The sequence below is a fragment of the Dromaius novaehollandiae genome, chromosome 2 (genome assembly GCF_036370855.1).
Source record: "Dromaius novaehollandiae isolate bDroNov1 chromosome 2, bDroNov1.hap1, whole genome shotgun sequence".
In the NCBI taxonomy this organism is placed as follows: domain Eukaryota; kingdom Metazoa; phylum Chordata; class Aves; order Casuariiformes; family Dromaiidae; genus Dromaius; species Dromaius novaehollandiae.
Window position 1 is genome coordinate 118,551,747 of NC_088099.1, and position 23,969 is coordinate 118,575,715.

At 43.2% G+C, this 23,969-nt stretch overlaps 1 protein-coding gene across 1 annotated transcript in view; it reads left to right on the top strand.

The window, feature by feature from the left end:
• COLEC12 (collectin subfamily member 12) overlaps window positions 1-23,969 on the top strand; it is a 100,849-nt gene that overhangs the window by 5,072 nt on the left and 71,808 nt on the right. Inside the window, exon 2 of the mRNA XM_064507276.1 lies at window positions 7,302-7,352. Coding sequence (XP_064363346.1) covers window positions 7,302-7,352 — 51 coding nt within the window. The remainder of the gene's footprint in view (window positions 1-7,301; window positions 7,353-23,969) is intronic.

A 23,969-nucleotide genomic window follows, 5' to 3' on the forward strand; every position in this document is an offset into this window, starting at 1 on the left:
CCATTTTCGTTTTGTGCCTAAAAAGCAAAACTAGGGTCATCATTCCTATATCTCTGACTTTCTGTGTCTTCTGTCTTCTTTTCATTCTTTGAGTGAGCTCTGTGGTTTTTTTGGCCATACCAGTGGGGGAGTAGATGGAACCAGAATATTGAAATGCAGCCATTTGTTGTGATTCATTTTTTTGTTTTATGCATGTGTTATGTTTTGAGAGACACAATCCAAGTCTTGGATTGTAAGGCTCAACAGAGGATCCAGAGTCCAGGACCTTGCCTCTTGCTTCGTTGCAGTATGGAGAGTGGATAGATTCCCAGATCGACCCCTGAGGGACAGAGGTGGGTAGAAGCCTTGGTCTCGTTGCTAGGATCCAGGCTAAAACGACATGTCCAAGGATGCCCCAGGATGCCGGGATGTGGGCTCTTTTCCAGTCAGGTGCTCTACAAATGCAGAATAAGTGTAATCCTTGCCCTAAGGAGCTTGGTGTGTGGGGAGACAAGGCAGACAAAGGACTGGGCGGCAAAGCTGTGTATTGCGCACAGCGCGAACAGCGGTGACATTGTGAGCGCGACGTGTCAGTTTGTGACTTTGTCAGCAGGGTAGGGGTTTTTTGATTGGGGTTTTTAAGTCTGGGACAGGCTTTTTTGGAGGAGGGCTTATCAGAATAGGAGCAAAAAGAGAAAGACGTTTTCACATGAAAAGGGGCTATAAGGAAAAACGTGCAGAGGGAAGCGGAAGAAGAGGACAAGTGAAATGAAGCATCTGTGAAGACGGAGGGGAATGAACAGCCTGTTAGTACAAACAGGAGACTGTCCAGAATAAAAGCTATGAAAACGAGTGGAAACCAATTAGACTGATGAAGTCATCAACATCTGAAGGCTGCAGCTGCTTGCCTGTGCTTCTGCTGGCTCCGTTTCACCTCTAGGTCAGCACTTTGAATATAGACCCGGCTAACAGTGACCAAAAACGCGTATGAATCCGGTGGCTGCTCCAAAAACCTTTTGAAATGTGATATGAGAAAGATACTGGTGCTCCCTGTTCTCTTCTCTCTGAGCGGCTGTTAATATTAGAGAAATCTCACAAGGGGACAAGTTTTGCCTGTCAGTAACAGGGCTGAGAGGGAGAGAGCAGACAGGATGAGCTTTCGGACACTGCAGGTGGTACCTTCAGCTGGGTCCAGGATGCACTTGCTGCATGGGTCTGAGCAGAGGTCTGCACTGCTGTTATAGGAACTGTTGCTGTTTTATGGCTTGGAGGGGAATATCATCGTTTTCAACTAATTGGCACAGTATCTCTCCAAATGTTAAAAAAAAAAATCTGTTCTTGATAATATTAAAACAAAATTTACAGAGTTGCACAGGGATATAGCTATATAGTTTCCATTAAGTCAGTGGGAAATGCGGGGCCCTAACTGTTAAAGCTCTTTGAGAACACACATTATAGAGAGATTTATTTTAAAGGAAACTCTTTATACTGGATGTCATTGTTACTACAAATTAGTCTTATAGTCCTGAGTTCCCAGTATGGTACTTACGGGTAAGTTATAATGTACTGTAAATCCAGTTTTCAGGGGGGTTATAAATTAGCTTCTAATATCTGAGTTGAAACTTGGCATGACAATTTTCAGTCCAGATGCCTCATCCTCTCTTGAAGCATATTTCCACTGATTTCAGAATATGCTGTAGAATATTTGTGCCCATTCTAAATTCAAGACTTTAAATAAAGGTTACTTTTTTTAACCTGCGTTTACAACACACAAAAGTTCTAGAAGTAATTGGGTGCCGGGTGTCTGTAACCAATATATGATCCAGCACTAAGATACTGAGGTCTAGTTTGCTTCACTAGTTAATTATATTTAGTGATGTGCTGTTAAAAGGTGACAGCTGGACACGTACATTAGCAGCTTTCTGTAACACCTTCTGTATGCCAACAATGACATCCATAAAAAGAAGGGGATAAAACTGAAACAATTTCGTTAAAATCATGTTGCACCGAAGGATTCCCAGGTCTGATGCTGTTCCAGTGCAGAGAGTGAGCGGCGCAGTGGTTATAGGCCGTACAACAGGATAGATTTGGCATCCTTTTTGGCTCCAGGCCAGCTCTTTCTTACTTGACCTCAGACTGACTCATAAGTGGTCCATGATTAATTTATTTAAGATTTAAGAACAAGAACTAAAAATTACACAGTTCTACTCAATGGATTTTTGCTTTGCCTCTGGCAAATTAATCAAATGAGAGTCTAATTTGTTTTAGATTAAATGAATTCCCTCTGTTAGTTGTGTTAATCCCCAGTTGAACTGCCTTCTTATAATTTCCACTCCCTTGAAGCATTGTGCTGTAACTTATTTAACTCTACAACTTTATTTATTAGAGGTGTTACAGTAATAACTTATAACTGGAAGGCAACCAGAAGTTGGCATTGGTACTTGGTGGAGTGTGGTTATTGCCAAAACATCTCAAAGGCTTTTCTTTTTTCTTTTTTTTCTTGCTTTGTACTGACTCCCTAAATATTTGATGTACTTCTGTCCTGCTCAGCTACAGAAAGCCAGTTACTTTTAGTGGCTCGCTGTAAGCTCTGAGTGACAATCTGCTGTAGTCCTCCAATGATAGTCTTGTAAACCTAATGAAAAAGGACATCTCAGATGATCCTTCAATACGGTTAAATAAAATTGGTTGCTCACGTGTCTTCTTTCGGAAGTTCCACTTTTTTAGTGGCGTCTCCTTCAGCCAGAGCTCAGCAGAAGTCAGTGGAATAAGAAATCTCATTTTAACTAGTTTTTCTGCTTTCTTCTTCTTTCTTGTTCTAGATTCTCTCTCTTTCACCTCCCAGCTGAGAGCACTGTAGATTAGAGCCCTGTTACTTGGCAGCAAAGCGCCTGCGTGTGTTGGCATTTCATGCCCGCTGGCTAAAACACCAACCCCCCCGTCCTTGCACGTGCTACGTGGGGACTGAAACCGCAGCTAGCCTCTTTCCACGTGCTCCCATGTTCTGCCTGGCAACCTGAAGGAGGCTTGCTGGGGGGTGAACCATGCTTTTAACCTGCCCCGTGTGCAGTTCCCTCGTGTGTTGCCTGCATGTGTGGGAGGGGGCAGGTTTTCCTTGCATTGCTTTGAGGGCTCTCACCATTTTGCACAGTGAGGGAGCTGCCGTGCCCTAGGATACATGCCTGAGGTGATGTTCCCAACTGTCCCTAAGGCTGCACTGTCCTGAACGCCAAGCTTATAAAATGAATTATGGCCGGTCTTTCCTATACTAAAGAGTTAATTCTTTTGGCTGGGATATTACAATGGATTCTGCTTTGTTATCTGCCTCAGGGAAAAGTATGCCCTTTATGTTTTTCACCCAGGAAAATAATCCTTACGTATAAATATGTATGTGTGTGTAACGGAAATATTACATTCATTCCGGTCGTCTTTGAAAATGAGAAGGGTTGAATTTAAACTAAAGTAAAACATTTCAAACTTATATATTTCACTATGTCAAACAAAACTCTCTTGTATCGGTTGCAGCCCCACTCAAGTGAATGGGCACTGCTGATGTAAAAAAGCAAAGCTGCGGTAGTATGAACCACAGGTGGTCAAAACTCATGAATTCGTTTCATTCTGATTTTCGAAATTGTCCTTAAAATCAGAGGGCATAAACACATAATACATCCTGGAGGTTTTCTTCCTATTTCCTTTGCTGGTTGGTGTGTATTTTTTTAACCTCTGTAACTCATCACAGATTATATTTTTATAGTTTTCTCTACAAATGAAAATGAAGGCTTTCTTTTAAATGAAAATTTAGGCTCTCCTTTATTTCTGCAATTCAAAGATATCGTGAAGCTTTGAGAAATACCACTATTTTTCTAAAACTTGTGACAAAACTTCAAGATTTTCAGCACTAGAACTTGTACCAGAGAACCAGGGGCCAAGTTTTTGGTATCTCCAGTGAGTACAATACCATCCAAAATGGAATGAGAGGAGAAGGCTGGAACAAATGGCTTTGTCTCAAGACTTAAATTTATTGGTTTGCTTATCAAATTTATTTTTAGTATTTCAAACACAGATTTCTTAGCAGTAACCTGGTGGGAGTTTCAACCAATCCTGTTCTCTTTTTTCACAGAATGCCAACCTGTACATTTCTGAAAATTCAGTCTAAGCTTTTGTTTTATTCATTTCTTATTCCCTTCTCTAATTTCCTTAAACTTGTTGCATTGCAGTTAATATTAGTAAAGATTATTTATTATATTTGCATGTGATTTGAGCAAAGTGTGTAGTAGGAGTTGTGACTAAACACCACTGAGCTTAGTTTACTAGATAATTTTAGTAGACTTCCCCTAAAATAAATTCTTGCCTCTTGCTAGACCAACTCACATGGATTAAAAAAGTTTTATCTGCTGTTTTAGATTTTAATAAACAAGAAGCAAGGTTACCTGTTGATGAAGCAGCCCTTGCCCATCTCTACTTCTTTGTTTCAAATGCCACAAGTGTTCTTCAATATCAGCAGATTTAATGAAAAATTATTACGTGTTAAAAGCTAAAAAGGAAAAAAACAGCCCAGTCGTCCCTAGTAAGCACAGCACACTGTGTTGCAAATATAAAAAAGTAAACAGTCAAGAGGAATATAAATGCATTTATGAATACGTTGCCAGAGGGCAATGCTATTGGGCAAAGCATGAAGAACTAAACAGCTAACTTATCCCATCTAGCACCCGCAGGAATAGAGCGGGGCTTTTGGCAAACATTCCTTGAAGCCAAGATGACCTTCAAGGCAGTGTTTCGAATGGCTTTGATTGCCCAAGGCTGTGGACAGGGAGGAAGCAGAAGTGCTTGATATGAAAGATGATCAGGGAGTGTAGAGAAGAGTTTGACAGCATGGGCCTGGGAGGAGGTCCGTAGGATGGAGCAACAGGATTTAGCTACGGCCTGGCTGCATGCATCAGATAAGCTATGGATCGAATCAGCCAGATTACACTCCTGCGAAACAAAGAAAATGATTGTGTTCCTACCCCGATAGGAAGAGAGGGCAGGAAGTTAAGGGCCCTGGAACTGATATCTTTTTTATGCAGCTTTTATCTTTTGTGCAAGAGGGGAAGATTCTTCCTTAGTACTTCACTGTTGGGATGAGAAGCTTGGTTGTTGACTGTTCGTGGTCACTTGGTTTATTAGTATTTGTCATGTTTTGTCAGGTGACCTTGTCTTTGGATAACGTTTGGTAGAATTGTGAGGGTTTTTTTTTTTTTTAAAGGATTCTCGCTGCCTTCAAAATCAGGATGTGTTTGTTTTGCCTAAGGAAGTGTCCACTGGTTCTTGCATTTCTTAAATACACATCTGAATTGGGAGTCTAGCTTAAGATATGGACAGGAATGTCCCTGGCAGTGAGCAAAACCTGTACTAGCCAGTTAGGAGTATGGGTAAAAGGTTTTGAGCTGTTTTATCAGAAGTGCAGTGTGAGTAAAGGGTGAAGGTCTACAAAACGATACATGTCATGACCTTTGCTGCATCATGCGATGTCTTCCAGGCTTCAATGTGTGGCACTTTGCAGGTTAGAAAGAGGTGTAGGTTAAAATTTTTCCTAGATGTACACTCAGACTTTGTCAAGCCTGCAAGAGCTTGATATTTACAGATATATGTTTTGGGAGGACTTCACCTTTGGATACATCCTCTCAGGCCTCTGTAGTGCCCCGCACTAGCTGCAGCCTCTGGTGATGCAGACCAGCCTCTTCATCTGCAACAAAATTGTGGACAGCAAAGGGCTCACCCAGCACAGATCTCTCACTCCAGTGTGTATGCTTGTCTGTTTTGAGTCTGCTTTTTCATTACCACTTGTTAAATGTTCCTTTCTATGAATTCCTTGGCTGGCCTGGCCTTTGTGCTTCTGCTTACTTCTCCCCTGGTGTGGGCAAACGATCCGGATGGAGAGTTTCCAAGTGAATAAGCTTCCCTGGCATCACGTGCTGGACGAGTGGCATGAGGGCCTTGGAGGGCGCAGCTCTGCGAGCGGCTGCTGCAGCTGCCTGGTGTGGCGTGGTGGTGCCTGACGTGGTGCTGAGTCTGCCTTCCCCGAAGTGGGAGGTGATAAGGCTCTGCTGCAATGCAAACAAAAGCCAGGCCAGCAGATTTTGGAGAGCACAGATTTTTTTTTTCCTGCAACATATTTTGCAGCTTGGGAGGCAGGCTTGCCTGTAGACTTTTGTTCAGAAATGCAGCAAAGGCGGTATGGCTCCCCAGAATAGGGTAGCTGTGGAGTACTGACCGTGGCCACGCTGACCACCTCTTGGGAATCAGTGTCATAAAGCCGATTTTAAGAGAGCCAGCATGCCCCACCATGTGGAATGGTGCTTGTGGGAGGACAAAGCGATCTATTTTCCGTCCCTTTAGAAATTGGGAAGACAGGAGATAAAGCAGCTTGGTCTGAGCTCCCCTTGCTGCAAGTTCAATCTGACTGATAGAAAAGCTGGTTCTGGGCTCTTGTCTTCCTCTCTGTCTCAGCAGAAGAAAGGGTTTGGTTGGTAGAAAGAGGCTGACCACACAGATGCAACGCATATCCTTTTTTTCTAAAAAAAGAAGCTGTGGGTATATTTATTGTGCTGGTCCCAGCCTTTTCCTTTGTGGTATTGCTGCTGGAAGGAAGTGGAGAGAATTAAGCGTCTAACAAGATACATTTGTGATTATTAGCATTTTACTGCTAAGAAGATGAGAACAAAAGGGCTTAACTTTTTTCTGTTTTTGTCATTTTTCTGAGGTTTTCAGTTCTGTTCCCCATCTTTTGTTGGGTCTTGTCTCTTCAAGTGAAGCCAGTGCATGTGGGAGGTGGTGGATGGACAGCCATAGCCTCTGACTCCTCTCTCTCATTATTCAGCATAGCTACACATTGCAAAGCCAAGCAGAAGTGCCGCTTTGCGCAGATGCCCAGCTAAAACATGTTGAGCCTGAGCCCAACAGCACTGGTGGCTCTGACAGCTGTTGTGAGTGAGCACCTCAGCCCTGGTGGCAGGTGCCAGCTGCGGTTGTCCTTGCGATGAGGGACTGGTCTGCTCCAGCCTGTACTTACACACCAACCAGGGCCCAGAATCACCTCAAGATATAGTCTGGATTTCTGCTGGAAACAGAGGGGGAGGGAAAGGCTCCGAACTGTCACCCGCCTGGTGACAGAGGTGCAACATGAACAGTGGAGGGAAAGGAAATTCAGTGATGGGTAAAATGCTTTGCAAATCAATGACACTTTCAAGTGCATTCATTTATTGTAGTGCACCCATAAAAAAATTCTTCCCATCTTTGTCCAATGGAAGAAGTAACGTCTTGCTGTGTCTTTCTCTCTCCAGACGATTTTGCAGAAGAGGAGGAGGTGCAGTCCTTTGGCTACAAGAGGTTTGGTAAGTGGCAGCAGGTCTTTCAGCCTGCAGTTTCTTAGTCCTTAAACAAAGTGAAATAGTTGGTATTAAAACCTCCCTTGGCAGCAGCATATAGGGCTTCCACTTCACTCTAATATATACCCACAGAAAGTTATTTTTAGGCTTATTTTAGTTTTTTGGCAAACACACTTCAGAAATAGCTCTGATCAGATATGAAAAGAGATCTGTTTAATTATCTGAGTATTGAATGAAATAGTGTTATGGAAATGAAGTCAACACTTCAACAGAAATGGATCTGCTGGCTGTAAAAGAGAGACTGTACCTCATAAATGTCTTCTGCTAGTTAGGCTTTCCTTAGGCCTTCAGACTGATGTACAGCACAGTTTGTAGCTATTCCTAGAATGGCAGTGTGGGATCTGCTGCAGGCTCATGGAAGTTACGTTGGCAGCTTTGCCAGGAACTATTCCATACATTTCTCTCAAAAAAAAGAAACAAAAATATTTGGTGTGAATGTATTCAGGTGTCAGAAACCAATTCTGTTAACGAGAATCCCTTACCACTGCTTTATCTGCTCCTGACCTGGGATGTAGTAGTAAATTCAAAAACCAGTTAAACTCTCCTGTACAGAACTGATCAGGTTCTTTATTGCTTCTCTGTAGAAGTGGTCAAACTTTTGCCTATGCTTACCATTGACTATACCAGAAGATTTGACTTAATACAGTACAGTGTTACATTTTATAAACAATTGCTTAAACTAACATTTCTACTAAATAGTTTTATTGAAACGATGTCAGTCACTTTCTTTTCTTTTTTTAATGTTTGTTCATAAAAATGGCCATCCAGCATGAAGAAATCAGTGCCATCAGTGCATCTCTGAATAAGGCTCAGCAGCCTTTCAGGCTCTCTCTGATGCTCGGGGAAGTATCTCAATATCGGCAGGCTACAGCTTCCCCCAGAGAGGCAGGCTGCCTCCTTTCCATCTAACCACCATCAAGGCAACGTGATGGGCTCCGAGCTCTCATAGTGCCAACTCTGGCAGTGGAGAAAGCACCCACAGCCAAAAACGTGAGAGGGACTTCTGAGGAGTTCATCATCCAAACTGATAGCTGCCTTATCCGCTATCAACCGTCGGGATAAAAGTTCACCTTGTTCTTCTGTCCCAGGAAAGAGGCTGGAACAAGAGTCACTTTCAACAACCCCTTTTGGCAAACCAATAGGAAAGGCAGGCTGAATTTAAAAAAAAAAAAACCAAAACTTAACAATTCTCTCCACCCCAAAAGGAGCAGGGGGAGGAATATTTGTAGCAGAAGGAGATAATGGTGTTTGGGAGGTGGGATCACATTTGCATGACCTCTTCTACCCCCTGAACTACTCCACCGCTCCCTGCTGCTGAGCTTTATTTTGGATAGGTCAGCCAACCACAAAGCCAGCATCTGTGGCTTGCAAAGTCCTGCCATAAGACTGCACATATTTTTTTTCTTACTTTTTTTTCTGGATTAGGCCCTAGAATAGCAAGAAAAAAAGTCTTGAGAAATGGGAAGAAATTTTAACTGTTCATTTTTGTCACCTCCAGCTGAGGAGGGCAAAAAATATTAGGAATCATTAGCACCTATAAAAATAGCTTCCCTTCATGTTGTCCACTCTCTAGCCACCTCTCGTTGGCATGCTCTTGCAGTGATCCGTGAAAGGTTTCAGCAAGGAGTGGGTATCCCTAGTAAATGCACTATTGTGGCATAACAGGATATTCTCATGTTAACTTGTTTTCTTTCCTTTCGTTCTCCTTTGCCCTAGATAATGTAGTGCTAACAACATGAGTCATTTCTCCTCTTAAAAATGTAATGTCATTTCCAGAAATATGTGTGCCGTTGCAGTGAGGGTAAAGGGGGCAGAAGAGGGTAAGCAGCATGGTAGTGGCAGCAGGAGGAGATTTCCCCATGTCCTTGTTCACACCTGAACACCACAAAGTGACAGAAGGGAAAAGACAGCTTAGTTCCACTTTTAGGAAATAACTGTAATCCCTTCTTCTTCATGAAAACAAAACTGCAGCATTCAGGGAGGTTTTCCTGATATCTGCAGTACTTGAGAGTTAAACTCCAAATCATCCCGGGCCATTCCTTGGTTTAGGAGAGCTGTGTATATAGGGTGAATGGGACCATGAGGTCACAGCATTCATACTAGTGAGGATTTTGTAATTCTTCAGTATCCTGGTCCAAGAAGCCTTCTTTGTTCATGTTATTTTTGGAGTGCAAACTTCCTGTCATACCCCCTCCCTTGTCTTTCTCAACATAGTGGGGCAGCACAGGGAAGAACTATGCTGACCTTGTTTCAGTACCTCCCTGCCGTCAGCATTTCTTCTGTATGCCTACAAGTGTACATGCTTTTATGGCCTCTGAAGGATTATTTCCCCTGCTTCAGAAAATCGGACTTTGTGCATGCCCGTTTGCACAGTTATCACTGCATTTCCAGGCAGCTTCTGAGTAACACCTCAAGGGAGTGGGCAACCATGAACCTAAGCAGTATTGGCTATGTTGCCTACTTTCTTTGGCACTAGGTCCTCCGTTCAGCAAGGTGACATGCAAATCCTTTAAAAAACCAAAATTCACTGACTAGCCAGGTCAGCATTTCTAGTGGAGCACCACAAGTTGTTACTGAGCAGTTCAAGCTCCTGTCTGAAGAGTAGGAAGCCTCTTGTCCCAACTGATATGCCCTCTTTGCCCTGTGTCCTCACTCATAATGGAAGGCAATATGGGGGAAGCACATGGCAAAAACCAAACATTGTTATATAAAGTCTTGATAAAAGAGCATTTTGAACGGAGTCCTACCCTATCTGCTGGCCTGACGCTGTTGAAATCTCAGTGCTTTTGGTGTATAGCCTGCTGGAATGGGCAGCAATAGCGGCAGCAGTTATTTTTTTGCTTCCATCACGCAAGAGCTGTTCTGTTGCCATAGTGTGATAGGAGTAGTCCTTGTATGCACCATCAACACAAGATGTGGTAGGAGTACTCTGTCTCAAGTGCCTTTGATTCCAGCTTTTGGAAGTGGGAGGCCTTGTTTGGATCATAACGTCCTCCAAGAGGGAGACAGCTAAAGCACAACTGGTCCATGAAAAACATGGCTTGCGGTGAGTCACTGCTGGCCCCTGGGAACATTTGTTGGTCAGCATTTGGCAAGCAAAGCCTTGACCAAACCGCTTTCCTAGAGTTCAGCTGAAGAGTTTGTTATTAGCTGCCTTGTTGCTGTTGCCTGTAGTTTGATTCAAGGAAGGAACAGATCTGCAAAAGGAGGGAGGCATCTTCAGACAAACCTCGTTTTGGGGAAGAAGCTTTTGAAAAGAAGACTAAATATTCCTCATTCTGCCAACATGCCCTGCTTCCTCTTTCTCTGAATCATTCTCTCCCTCCTCCTCAGATAAGCTAATGTCAAAGTATTTATCTTGCTACTATGTTTTCCAGTCAGTGGAATATTAACTGGTTATATTAAGCCAAACATACTAAACATAGCACACTAACATATTAAATAACAATCAGGACAGATATAGGCAACTTCAGGATGCTAGAAAAATATACACCAGCATTTTTTCCCCTTTTGAGCAAAGAACAAATTTGCTGCAGGGGGTCAGGAAGGTAGAGGAAAACGCTCTTTCCAGCTGATTGACGTTAGGGGCTGTTTACTTCTTTTGATGGCTGCTACAGATGTGCATGGAAACTGCCAAAAGTGTGTTGTCTGGTGACTCATGGCTCCGGGTTGTTGCAGTGAGAAAGCCCATGACAAAGCGTGTTTTTTATCACTGTTACTTCATCATCAGTCACTGCTGCAGCTGCTTTGAAGTTATCTGCTCAAGATAACAAGCTAGACCTCTCCACTGATCTTCCTTTTCCAGAGTGCCACGAGTGTTAACCCTTTCTTCAATCAGCATGTCATTGGTTTATATGTTTTTTCCCTCTTTGGGAAAGAATCAGTGAGGAAAGGTCAGAACTTTTCAAAATTACATGTCTTTTAAGTCTTTCTAGTTAGAATTAAGACTCAAGAGGGATGCTAAACCTCAGGCTTCAGAGCTCAGTCCAGTTTCTAGATAGTAGACATCAGGATGAGATCTGCTTACAGCAGGGTTGTGACACTGTCCTCTGAGATACAGGCTCTGGGCAAAACAGCGGACGAGGGAATTAAAGGGAATTAATGGGCTTTGAGGTAGCAGAGCTGGTCTTCTGATTTGTGGCATTCCCAGGTAATAGATATAGAGGTGATTGTGGATTTGGGGGTTTTTTTGTTTTAATGCATCAGAACTTATAACCTCCGCTTTACTGAACAGAGTATTTTAGGTACAGATTTCAATGTGATGTTTTTCTTTGCCTAGTTTGAAGCTATGGCACAATGTGGAATATCTGGAAACAGTAGGGATGGTCTTTGAGCTGTTTTGAAGCCCATTGGTAATGTTTTAGAAAGCAGGCTTCCAAGGAATGAGCTGAAAACCTTGCTGATAAAGAGCAACCTCAGAAGGAATCAAAAAACAGAGCTAATATACTATAGATAAGTAGAAGACTAAACAGCTTGTGTAAGATAATTACCCCTTTCCCTACAGCCAGAATTGGAGGCCATAGGCCTGCCCTCCATTGTACGTCCCATCTTGGTCATCCCCCATCCTCCAGATTATGAGCCAGGATCCATTTCTCTCCTCCTCCCCCACTTCATCTTCGCGCTTCCCTGCCATAGCGTTGAGGCCATTAGTAGAGGAAGGTCCTCTGTGTCCCGGTGCACTCCAGCGCACTCCAGTGCATTGATTCTCGGGAGTCCTCAGTATTGCACTAGGTCAATATGTGATGGGAGATGAGGGATAAAAGTGACTTTGGGCTCTCCCAAATAACATAGGTACTTTTTTAGGTACAGTGCATGAGGCATGCAAGAGATCACTGGATCATGATGTCCCTGCTGTGCAGTTATGACAACTTAGTTCCCAGACTTGGAAGTGATGGTGAAATACCGTGATGCTGCTTGAACCCTGTAGTGGTTATGACATGCAGCTAATGTGCAGAGTTTGCACTTGTACAATTAGCCACGTTTGCAGGCTACATGTGACCACTGGTCATCAGAAACATGATGCTCTGTTAAAAATAAAAATAAATCAGGGGTTTGTTAGTGGATTGGCAAAATTCAGATCGTTCAGCCACAGACTGATTCAACAACAGGAACAGCTGGATACTGGTGGGACTAGTAGGGTAACTGTGCGTCCTTTGGTTTCACAAACTACTTCTTGACCTGGCTGTCACTTCTCTCAGAGATACTATTCACTGCTGCAGCCACCACAGGCTTGCAGGGGAATGGCCAGTGTGTGGCTGTTTGTGTCAGGGCACTCTCTGTGTTATCGGGCCACCGCTAGTGAAGTACCTCACCACTCTGCAGGCGTACAACTCCTGGGGGTGTCACCTCGCTGCCAGAAGATGTGCACTTGGCACATACGTCAGCGCTGACCTGGCAGAGCCCTATAGCAGCGTTCCAGCATCAGCAAAAGAATTAAATGCAGGACTTTCGGGCCCAGAAATGGACAAATCATCCTGTCACACAGTAAGTGAAACCTGCTATGTTAAAAAGGGGTGGAGAGAAAACCCCCCATTTTAAAACAGTCTGAGAAAATAAGATTTTTTTTTCCTGATTGGGAGCAGCTGAACTAGATCCGTTTAATAACTATTTTCTCACTACATATTGTTTATAGTATTTTATACAGAGAGAAGATGTGTATTATTTCTCCACCTCTGCTAAGATACAGTTGGGGAGCTTCAGGATAAAAGCTTTATGAACAGTTTACAGTGAAAAATTCAAACTTTGAGACAGGATGCTTTTTTACAATAGGACTTATTAAAGCGCATACTCTTTTTGTCTATAAGTAACAGTTCAGACATGATCACGGTAAGCTTTTGTTAAAACTCATCTCTTGGAAGTTTGTGATCATTCAGGAATAGCATTTATTCATTAACACTGCACAGACAGAATGATTTTAATCTTTATCCCCAGATGAATCCAGTCCATTGTTCAAATCTGTAATAACACACACAAAAAATGTCTGGCATTAGGCCGGTAGTGTGCTATATCCACACGAACCTTTAGCCTCTAATGTGAAAAAAGAATCTAAGCTTTAGGAATTTGTCCACTTTTCTTTATGGTTTGTAAACGACTGGTGAGGGATTCAGATGCCACAAGCCCCATCATTCTTTGGGCATTCTTTCATACGTATGCCTGCAAAATTAATAAAAAACTACGAGGTCACCATTACTCACAAAGCCAGGAAAGTCTGGCAAGTTGTTTCCAGTTCAATGATCCGGTTGTATTTATCAAATCACGATTTTGTCTGCGTGTGTCCTAGGGTAATTAAATCCGCTCTGAATGACAGAGCTAGTGTGGCTGTTCACTTTTGGCCAGGAACTTCCATTTGGAGCGACTCTTTTGATTGCAATGGCCAGCAAGGCACACGGGGGCTTTGGCTGACCTCTCCCCGCGAGTCCCTGACTGGCTGAGCCAGCCCAGTGCGGTCAGTTGTTACGGAGTTTATGTCGGGTCTTTCATCATTTATGTCGGGCTACATTCTGCAAAGGCTCTTGGCCTCATGGGTGTTAGCACTGCCTCTGCCGTTGCTGGCAGAAGCCTCCAGCTCACCTCAGCAAATTTTAGAGCCAGGTACGCTATCGAGCGACTCTTTCCAAAGCTAGGCACATTGGGAAAGATCTCTGAAGTTCTCATGCCTGGGCCTAAGTGTACATGTGCTTCCTTATGTGGAGGTACCTCACGTGTAAGAATGTCTCTCTTTTCTTTTCCAGTATAGACTCAGCATACTAAGGCAGCCGGCAGGGAATTGAACACTTGATAAAAAAGTGACCCCCATCTGTACCAGTATTGTCATTTCAGAGAAGCATGCACAGGGAGCCCCTGTTGAGGTGCCTGCATGCTTACAGCTGTGTTCGTCCTCCGCCAGTGCCTTCTGTCTCGTACAATATGAAGGGAACGGGATAAATGGATATATATATGTATATACATATAAATGGAAAATGGATTGCCGATATATTAAAACCACAAATTTTAAACTGCTAATTCTTTTCATGTTCCTGAAGATGGAAAATAGTTTGTGCATCCTGACAAATCTGTCAGGCAGTTTAGTGAGATCCAAAATAATTAACAAATCTGTGTCCTATATTAACGTACTCAGAACCTATGAGAACTGTTGAATTCTGTGGGTTTGGATCTGTCCCTCTCCAGTCTGCCCCGCTGTGCCTAGCTAAAGGCATTTCTCCTTCTAATCCAAATGTATAAAGAGGCCTTTTAGCAATGGATGTCATTCCAGCTGTATGTTGTTATGTAGGCAATCTATTTTCTCTTAGTTACGTTTTTTTGTTATCTAGAAAGGCCCTGCGTACAATTAAAATTCTTGACATGTTTCTTCATACATTGCATTTGCATGCATGGAATCATAGCTGTCTGATCAATCTCTGTCTTTTACTGGGATGCATTGAAAGGCAATATGGTCAACATTATGTGTGAATCTTGCACTCTATTTTTCATTAGAGCTATAAAATAGGTGTGTGGGCTTAACAGAGTGTCATATTTACGAATGGAATGAAAAATATTGGCCACACCATCAGCAACACCTGGGGATTTTGTATTTATTTTCCCTTAAACTAGCTGGACAAATAATGAAATACTTAACATCAGGTTGCTGCCAAAACACCTAGGCTGCATATTCAGTTATTCAACTTCGTAATGCAATTATCTGTGAAATTAATACCTTAGAAGTAAACTAAGAATTTTATTTTCAACGTGCGGTACTGTTTTGTTATCATGAAAAGAAATAACACAGGAAAACTGTGGGAGAAATTAAAGATAAGCGATCACAAGAAGGAAGGGGAAGATAAAATAGTTGAAAGTACTTGTTAGAAGAATCTCCCAGTGATGCAGAGTGACTGCAGCACTCATTAGAATTCCTAAAGTCCCAAATGAATTTAAGTTTTATTCAAAATAAAAGTAAGCATTTATAGCTAGCTGCTGCTATATTCTACTCTTTACTACGCCCTGTTAGCTATAATTTTGTGAGTGTTCAAATGTTTCTAATTGTACTTTGGTTTCTCCGTATCTACTTTTCTGTATCTACTTCAGAGCCTGTGTTGCACTTACCGCACGTGACAGTTTCAAAACAGACACACTGGTACCTAGTGAAAAAGGGGGTGCTGTCTTCCCTTGAGACTATGTCAAACCTTTAGATTCATTGGTTGTTTTATCTAACAACACTCCAAAACAAAACTCCGTCCTGTCAGATGCTGCTGATATTGGCCTCCTAGATTCCTTTTATTTCTTGGGAATTTCCTCAAAACACCAGGGAGCTCTAACACTGCCGCTATGTGACACACCAGAAAACAGCATCCCAACACCTGATTCTTCAAGGCATGAAGCTCTTTGCAAAAGCAGCTCAGCATCTCATCGAGTCAGATCCCCAAATTTGCAGTCTGTATAACACAGTGCTGCTTCGTTACTTCATCAGCAAGTTAGGAACGTCAAGTGTGCTAACAGAAAAAAGCTGGATGTTTTAAATAAGCACTACCAAGACAAATAGTACAACTTAGCTTGACAGATGTGTTGATAGACATATGCACTGACTAATACAATAAGCCCCCAGCTGTCAGATTAGGAAGCCTCTCAGCCTTTTGCTGTCTCACTTAAAAGCCCTCATAATCATTCTACTTGTTACATTTAAAGGAGCAATCTTGTCTCATGCTCTCCATTTCAACAGGGTCCCAGCGAAGGGGAAAGATCAGATTAAATTGTTAGTACAGTGTTTTGTCTGGTGAACTCCAGGAAGCATTAGAACGAAAATGCCACAATGTTTTGACATAAGATGTCATTTAATATTACATCAAGCTTCTCCACTTCTGTACCACCGGTTTCTCACTTCCCACTCTCCTGGGGGAGCCTCAGTGAGGGAGGTGTGAAACCTCGCGGGCCCGGACTGGGCAGTCTCTGCTCTCGCCCCCATCTGCACGCAGCAGCCCCAAGCCAGGCCAGCGTCCTGGGACCGGTGACTTCACACATGCGATACATCACTTTGTTGTACTTGGCAAATTTCTTGAAGGGATGCTTTTCAGAGACCAGATTTTATGGATTTTCATAGGAAATCCAAATATAGGACTCAGGGTAGGTTTCATTTCACCTACTTTTAGGTAGCCTAAACATCTACTGTAGGGTAGACACCCATCTTTAAAATGGCTGCAGGGCAGGGAGGTCAGTGCTGCCTGAAGAGACTTCCAAACTGAACAAGAGCTTCGGGTTCGTGGTCATTTGGAGTTACTACACAGAGTAACTTCAACTCCATACCTCTGTATTAGGTATTGCATAAATGCTTTCTGCGGAAGTACGGGGCAGCTGCCAGCTGGAGGATCTGATAATGACTGACCCGGGGGAAAAAGCCTGTGAGATCTAATGGGAATGGGGATAGTGCAAATAAAGAATCTAAAAGCATTTTGGACTGGGTTAGCCTATTGCAGACAGTAACAAAGTGTTGTCTGTAGCTTTGTTAAAAAAAATCTGGAATCCAGTCTTGATAAACTTTCTACTCATGGGTAAACCTAAGTGAAGGAGCATGAGAGCAGAGGAGCTTCCATTTGTCCTGTCTCAGCGGGATTAAGCAAGGGGGTTGACATTCTGGAAGGTGTGGCCGGACATCACGGGAGAGACACGGGACGGAGAAGCCTCACGGAGAGCCCGAAGGCGACAGGGAGAAGTGTTGTGCAATTGGTGCTAGGGGAGCTGCGTGCTCTGCAGATGCCCTTCGGCTCGATCAGGAATGCATCTGGAAAACCCACCAAGCCCGAACGTGAGAGTGATGCCTTAAATAAATAAAAAGTAAATACATTTTTTATGTTTCAATTTGTGACTGTTAATGGGGTTGGCCAGGGTTTTGCAGGAGACACAGTGCAAGACACAGGGATCCACCTCTGTTCAGCCCAGCTAAGGCTCATTAGGAGATGTTGCATTACCAGTCTTGTGCAGACATTAAGGCCCAGCATAACAGGACTTTGTCACATCATTTCCGACAGCCGTTTCATAAGTCTGTGAAGATGCAGAGCAGCTAGGTTTTCTTTTAAGGATGTGAGGGCCTGCTTAATTCGGTTTCTCTGTGTATGTTTCAAAATCTGAAATTTTAAGAGTTTGGAAAATGCTTATTTATTTGCTTTATATAGCATGTTCTTCTGTGCTTGTTACCAAGGTCTTGGCCAGGAACATGGAAAATTCTGCTGGGTTTTATATTTTAAATTAGCTCAGGACTGGACATGCAAGCCTTTAGTTGCAAGGCTTGTTTAGGACAATAGATTATACACTCAGTACTGTTCAATGGCAGAAAAAATGTAAGCCTTTTGTATTTTGTTTAGAGGTTAAGGTATAATTTCAGACAATCTGCGTACATAGTGCCAGCTGGTAACAGAAAGATTGATTCCCTACGTACATTTCTGCATTATCATATAATGGAGGACAATCTGATAGCAAAAAATAACAATACATAGACCTAAGAGATTTTCTTCTTTCCTCACCTCTCCCCGGAAGTTAATTGCTTCAGGTGGAAATAGTGCATATAATGTCCCATGTAACTGATGATTTCATTTTAAAACTGGCCTGTAAGACTAGAGTTTGGAGAGGGAGAGCTCTTGTCCTTAATTAACATTTTGAACAGTCTGAGGCCAGAATAACCTGAACATCCGCTGTCGAGTTTCAACACAGCATCTGTGCACAGCTAAGATCACTTGTCCCCAGAAGTTATTGCATGTCACTGTGTGTGCAGATGTTTATATTTAAATGTATGTGCTCAGTTTTCTATGACTGCATCCAAATTGGATTTGGGTCAGTATATTGGACTACCTGACAGCATGATTTCCAGTATTCAAAAAACAGATCCTTGGATGTTTAGACTGCATTTAGGTTCCATCTGAAAGTTTGTGCTCCCAATGTGTTCTTGGTTATACTGTTCCCCATACCTCATAAACGCATATACCATTCCCCATAAATCAAAAAGCTGCGAGGTGGTTCTTATTCTCTCCCTGTTCCAAGTTCCTGATCAAGAATTAAGAAGTCATCTTGCTACCTTGAACAATGATGCTGTCTATTTTTCCTAAAACAGGCCAACTGAACATTACTCCATAATTTATTTGTCTCCTTAGGGAAACAAATTTCTGCTTGATTAATGATACATGTTTAACTTCTTTTACAAATTTGTAACAAAAAAATTACGTATTTCAGAGCTAGGCAGAATATTTTTACTAAATGCCTTGCAGAACACAAGAGAGGCCAGGGCTGGAGAATACACAGCACGCCTCAGTTTTAAGGGTAAACAAGCAAACCAACATTTGGTTCTTCTGTTCATTACAGAGGATCTGAAAAGCTTTCCAGAATATTAAAAACTGTAAAACTAGTGCATCTTTAAAAGAGTTGGTCACTAGATAAAATCAGGAGAAAACTGTAAGATGTCAGAGTAGTGAGTTTGGTGTGTGTGAGGAGCTGAAATACTGCGGGAAGAGGAGGAGGAATAGACATGTCCTTCTTTATTGTGTCTGTCTTGGGCTATCAAACACAGAAGTCAAGACCATTTTTTTTTAGAGATGCATAATTTAATCCCTGTTTGTTCCATCACTGCTAGTCTTTGCTCCATCACGGATCACAGGCAGGCTTTTTGCAGGCTCCAAAACAGCTTTTGAAACTACATCCATGGAAGATTCCCCTCATTTTCAGTGGCGTTTACTGTTCAAGTTTTAGTTTGGCAAGGTGCAGAAAAAAAAGTGCTTTGTGGAGATGCCATTCTGTGGTGCCATTAGGGAACCCCATGATCTTTTTTTTTCTTCTAAGTAATAGCTGTAGCAAATCAGAGGTGGCTCCTGTCTTTTTTCTGTCTAATGGAAAGCCAGTCCCTTATTTCCCTCATTGTCTCTGCCCATTCAGTCTACATCTGCACTAGTCCAGCAGAAGGTAAAAAGCACATGTAAGCCTCAGGCCCTCGGTACTGAGACCCCAAGATGACATGGCAGAGGAATTTGGTAGCTGTAGGAAATGCCTACCATTATCAGAGTGTGATTGTCACTCCGTAAACCCCATAAAATTCACGGTTCGCCTTCTGCTTGAGCAAACTTTGACTCCAGGCCTGGGACAGACGAAGAGACAGAAAGAGGTTTAACCCCTTTGCTCAGCGGGTTTCCATTTTGTGTGTTGACACGCAGAATGAGAGGGTGTTAAGCTGGGGCCCACCTTTGCAGCAATAGCCACATCTGCTTCTCTGTTGCAGCGTAGCATCCTGACTCCCAAGAAGCCAGTATTCTTGGCAAGCCTCCCCTGCAAAATACAACCTTGTGCGTCTGTATTTTTATTCTCAAATGTCTATGCAAGCGGTTACTCTGAGTAGTTCTGTGATTTAATACAGAGAACTGGAGCTATTTTCCCGGCAACAAACCCTTTATAGTACACTTGGTTCAAATTGCAATTAAGCCTCTAATTATGTCTCCAGTGGAAAAAAAGACTCCTTGCTAAGTCTTTCAGTTCCTGCAAAGGATGAAGTTTCACATGCATGAAAGCAGATTACCAAAAACTCAACCATAAGAGCTACCAGATAAATCAGTAATATGGATTATGTATCTATCCAGTGGGTGTTCTAGGTGGCCTAGAAGAGACTAAGTGTCTTTCCAAAAGGAATCAGAAGAGCTGACTGTAAAGTTAAAAGGCATCTTATGCCAAAGGAATAGTCATGTCACTTCAGTTCTCTCGATTTCGTGCTTGCTGATTACGCTGATGTGGCACAACAATTTAATCCCTTTATTTTTCTCCCTTCTGGGAGCTCTCTAAAACAGTATTTTAGAAAGCAAAATAAATACTCTGTAATGTCTTTTCAGTTGTTCTTCTGGGAAGACTTGTGGTGAGTTAAAAGAAAATAGTCAGTGAAGCTGTGAATGGGAGACATTTCCAGGGTGGGTGTGTTTTGAGGTTTGTTTGGGTTTTTATAATACTCTACTCCTATGTCTTATTTCTTTTAAATAGTTTTCAGATGCTTTTAATACAGTGGAAGCTGAATTAAGAAACTCCTCCAATTTCTACCAGTTACGAGCGCTTTGCAGCGCGGTGCGTCACAGCGATATCACCACCGTGGTGGATACATGCTTAGGGGCAGCTCTGTTAGAAAGAAACTGAGATCCCGGTCCAGTCCTGCAGCCTTTATTCAGGCAAATTCACAGCAGGAATTTTTTTCCAGGCACTTGTCTCTCCTTTTGCTGATGGATTCAAAGTTGAAATGGATTCATAACTCTTAAGTGACCGCATTTCACCTTTTGAAATGACAGTTTCGCCAATGTCTGACTTTCCAGGAGGCACTGAGGGTCCTGTTGTGCTCATTGCAGTCACACTGTCCTATTTTCTCCCCAAATGCCTTCAGTTCAGGGATCACGTAGTTTGCTACCCTTCTTCCCTGTGTGGAATAATACTTTACATCGCAGGTGGAATTTGTTCCTAAAACATTCTGCTGCAAAGTGAAAAACCAACATCTAAAGGCGAGTCGGTACTTCGTGGAATTGGCGGCGTGTTTATACAACCTCGCTTAAGCTATTTTAAACAAAATGCTCCCAGTCCTGCAGAGCTGATCTGCTTTATGAAAGGCTACCTGTCTCCTGTCCAGTAGATATGTTACATTAACTCAGTCGCCAAAACTGTACAGTCAAGGGCCCAGGTATTTTTGGCACTGGAGTTAATAAAGCTGAGTGAGGGTGGCTCGATTTTTTGCCTGCCCGGTGTTTGAAGCACAGTGCTGAGAGCAGCGAAAACGGAGAACGACGCAGCGACGAAACAGAGACGCACCGGGGTGGCAGCGAGTGTGGGGTCCGCAGCAGGAGCGTCGGACCTCCCTCCGCAGCAAAAACCCTCTGGGCAACACGAAGAAACGGGGCGCCGGGTGTGCTGTCTGCTGATCGCAGCTCAGCGCGACTATCCCTTGCAAGGGTTTGCCTACTATTACTTGGACGCGGTTCAGTGCAGTTCATATTTCTGAGCTCATTCATAGAAAGCAATATAAAATCCTTCAGGCTGCTCCAGCCAGGGTCTGCTGAGGCCGTCCCCGCCTTGAATTGCTTTCTTTTATATACTGCGCCTGACTTCATCAGCACGGAGCAGGCGATGCAGACGTGTTGCAGGACAGGGTTAAAACCATCTGCCGTTTGGAAACCGGCAGAGTCCCTGGAGAGGGTGTTAAACCCAGAGAGTGCTGATCTGTTTCCTGTCTTTGTTATGATTTCTCCGCTGTAACTGAATCTCCCCCGGAGCCGCAGCGAAGGAGCGGGAGCCCAGCACAGCTGTGTCAGCAGGCCAAGGGCTGCCGCCGCCACCGCCTTTGCACAGCCCGCGTCCGCCAGCCCCGTGGAGGGTTTATTAATTTACGGGATAAACCCTGCAGTCGATGGGCGCCCGCTTCCTTCAGCATTTAAAGAGCACAGAGGAAAGAAGTGGAGCATGTGCTCACCCCGTAGCCGGCGTTGCGCCTCTCTAGAAAGGATCTACAAGGCTGTAAATGTAACTCATTACTTTTTATATGGGTCCCAGCATGGCCCTTTAGGAAAATCTTAAAGAAAAAAGTGCATTATCCACACATTTTAGCGCATTTTTAGTAGGACATGGTCTGTGTAGCCTCACAAACATGAATGAATAAGAGGGTATTTGGTTCAGCGAGAGCCTCTATAAGGGTTGTGCGGGGACAGGTGGGGGTTACCCTCGCATCTGACCTCCTGTGCTGACAGATAACCCAGGCCTACATGTACATAAATCCCTCATCTCCACGACGAGTTTGCAGGAGCCCTGACAAATGTCGTTCAATATTGAATAACGCCAACGCCAACGCTTGTTTCTCTTCATCGCCAGCGATGGCCCGGCAAGGAGGAGAGTTAAGTGAAGAAGGCTGGCTGCTGCCAGAATGAAGGTGGAAGACGTGCCTGGGGAGGAGGTGTGCGGTGCTGGTGTCTGTGGTGACGTTGAAAAAAGCCGCGGCGCTTGGCTCAGGAGCCCCTTGCCCGCCAGCAAGTGGCGCAAGACCGTGCAGTGTAACCTGCTTCTGGGGTCACCCGGGAACCCCTCGTCCACCCCGAAAGCCTTCAGGGCCCTGCAGAGGAGAAGGGGTTGACCACCACCGACTCGTAGCCCTCGCTCAGGTGTACGCGCGCCAAGCTGGGCTGCCGCGGTGCCCTCGGCGATTTTCGTCATTGCCTTGGTTCGCAGCTGCAAGAAAAATTTAACTCGCCATTTGTTTGTTTTTCCTTCTTTCTTCTTCGGTGGATGGGAGCCGGCCGTGCCATCTGATCAGCTTTTGATCTTTTTCTAGCAAGGCCCGCATGTTTTTTAACGTGTTTTGCTGCCAGAGCTGACCACTACTAAGAGGGAGAAAACAGAGTTAGCAAACTTCCCCTTTTTAAAATGTGCTGCTTTAAAGTTTTGCAGATTACATTGCTTGTTCTCCAACCGACTCATAAAGATGTTGCCAGCAGACTTCCAGTAAACGAGACATTTAAGTCAAAGTGACTTCTTTGAAATGTTTGAACTGTGGCGTGTGGAAGGTTTTAGTGAAGGTGGGAAGGGGGAGCAGGGGGAGAGTCTGCAGTTTATACGCAGCTCTTTCTCCGGGAGATGAGATACCCAAAGCAGACTGGTTTTCTCTTCAGGTTACAGTCTGTTATGAGGATTTTGGATTTTCCATGCAGATTTCCCAGGCCTTAAAATACTGATTACTGCGTTAGAGCTGCAATCACAGTAGGTAAAGAAGTGGTTCTTCATGGGGTTTCTTGCCTCAAGATCTTTTTGAAAAATCACAGCAGCTGTCTATAACCTAATTTTGTCATAACAATTCTAAAAAGGCTTTTGAAAATTGGAGGAGACTGGAGGATTTTCTGACTTGTTCTGCTGTAAATAGGTACAACTCCATTGACTAAAGCAGCATTGCTGCTACTAGTATTTAAGTGTGAAATTGTTTGGCTGGATTTGTGTCATCCCAGTGTTTGAAGACAGTGAATTAAACAGTGCTTGTGCAGCCAGCTGAGAGGTCTGAAAAGGAGCAATGTTTTAAATCAAAGTAAAGCCCATCATTTATTTTCATTGCATTTAGTGAATTAGTGAGGCGCTCAGTGAGCAGGACTGATTTCCTCAATGATTGCATATGTCGTGCAGTCCATTAACACCTGCTAAGGGAGCTTGGGGCACCATCTGTAGAAACTAAATATGTTTTAAGATCCTAAATATCTTTGTCGATCTGTACCTGGGCATTTTAATTTTGCATGCTCATCTTTTCTTTTAAATAGTGTAAAAAATTAGAATCTTTTACAGTATTATGATACTATAGGTACTAAGGTATTATAAAGAGTGAGTTGCATAGTTTCCTCTCCCCCCATCCACAGTTCAGGAACCTGATATAAAAATATAAACAAATTTGTTAAGACCTGTGTAGCATCAAAGTATTATTGCACCTCATGGGAATGCTTTAAAGTTTTGCAATAACATAGTTGATCCTATTTGAGGAGTTTTGCATCAGATCTCTATAGGATTTACTAAAAATAAAGATCACAGTTCAACATTCGGTACGAGATCTTCTCTCTGAGCAAT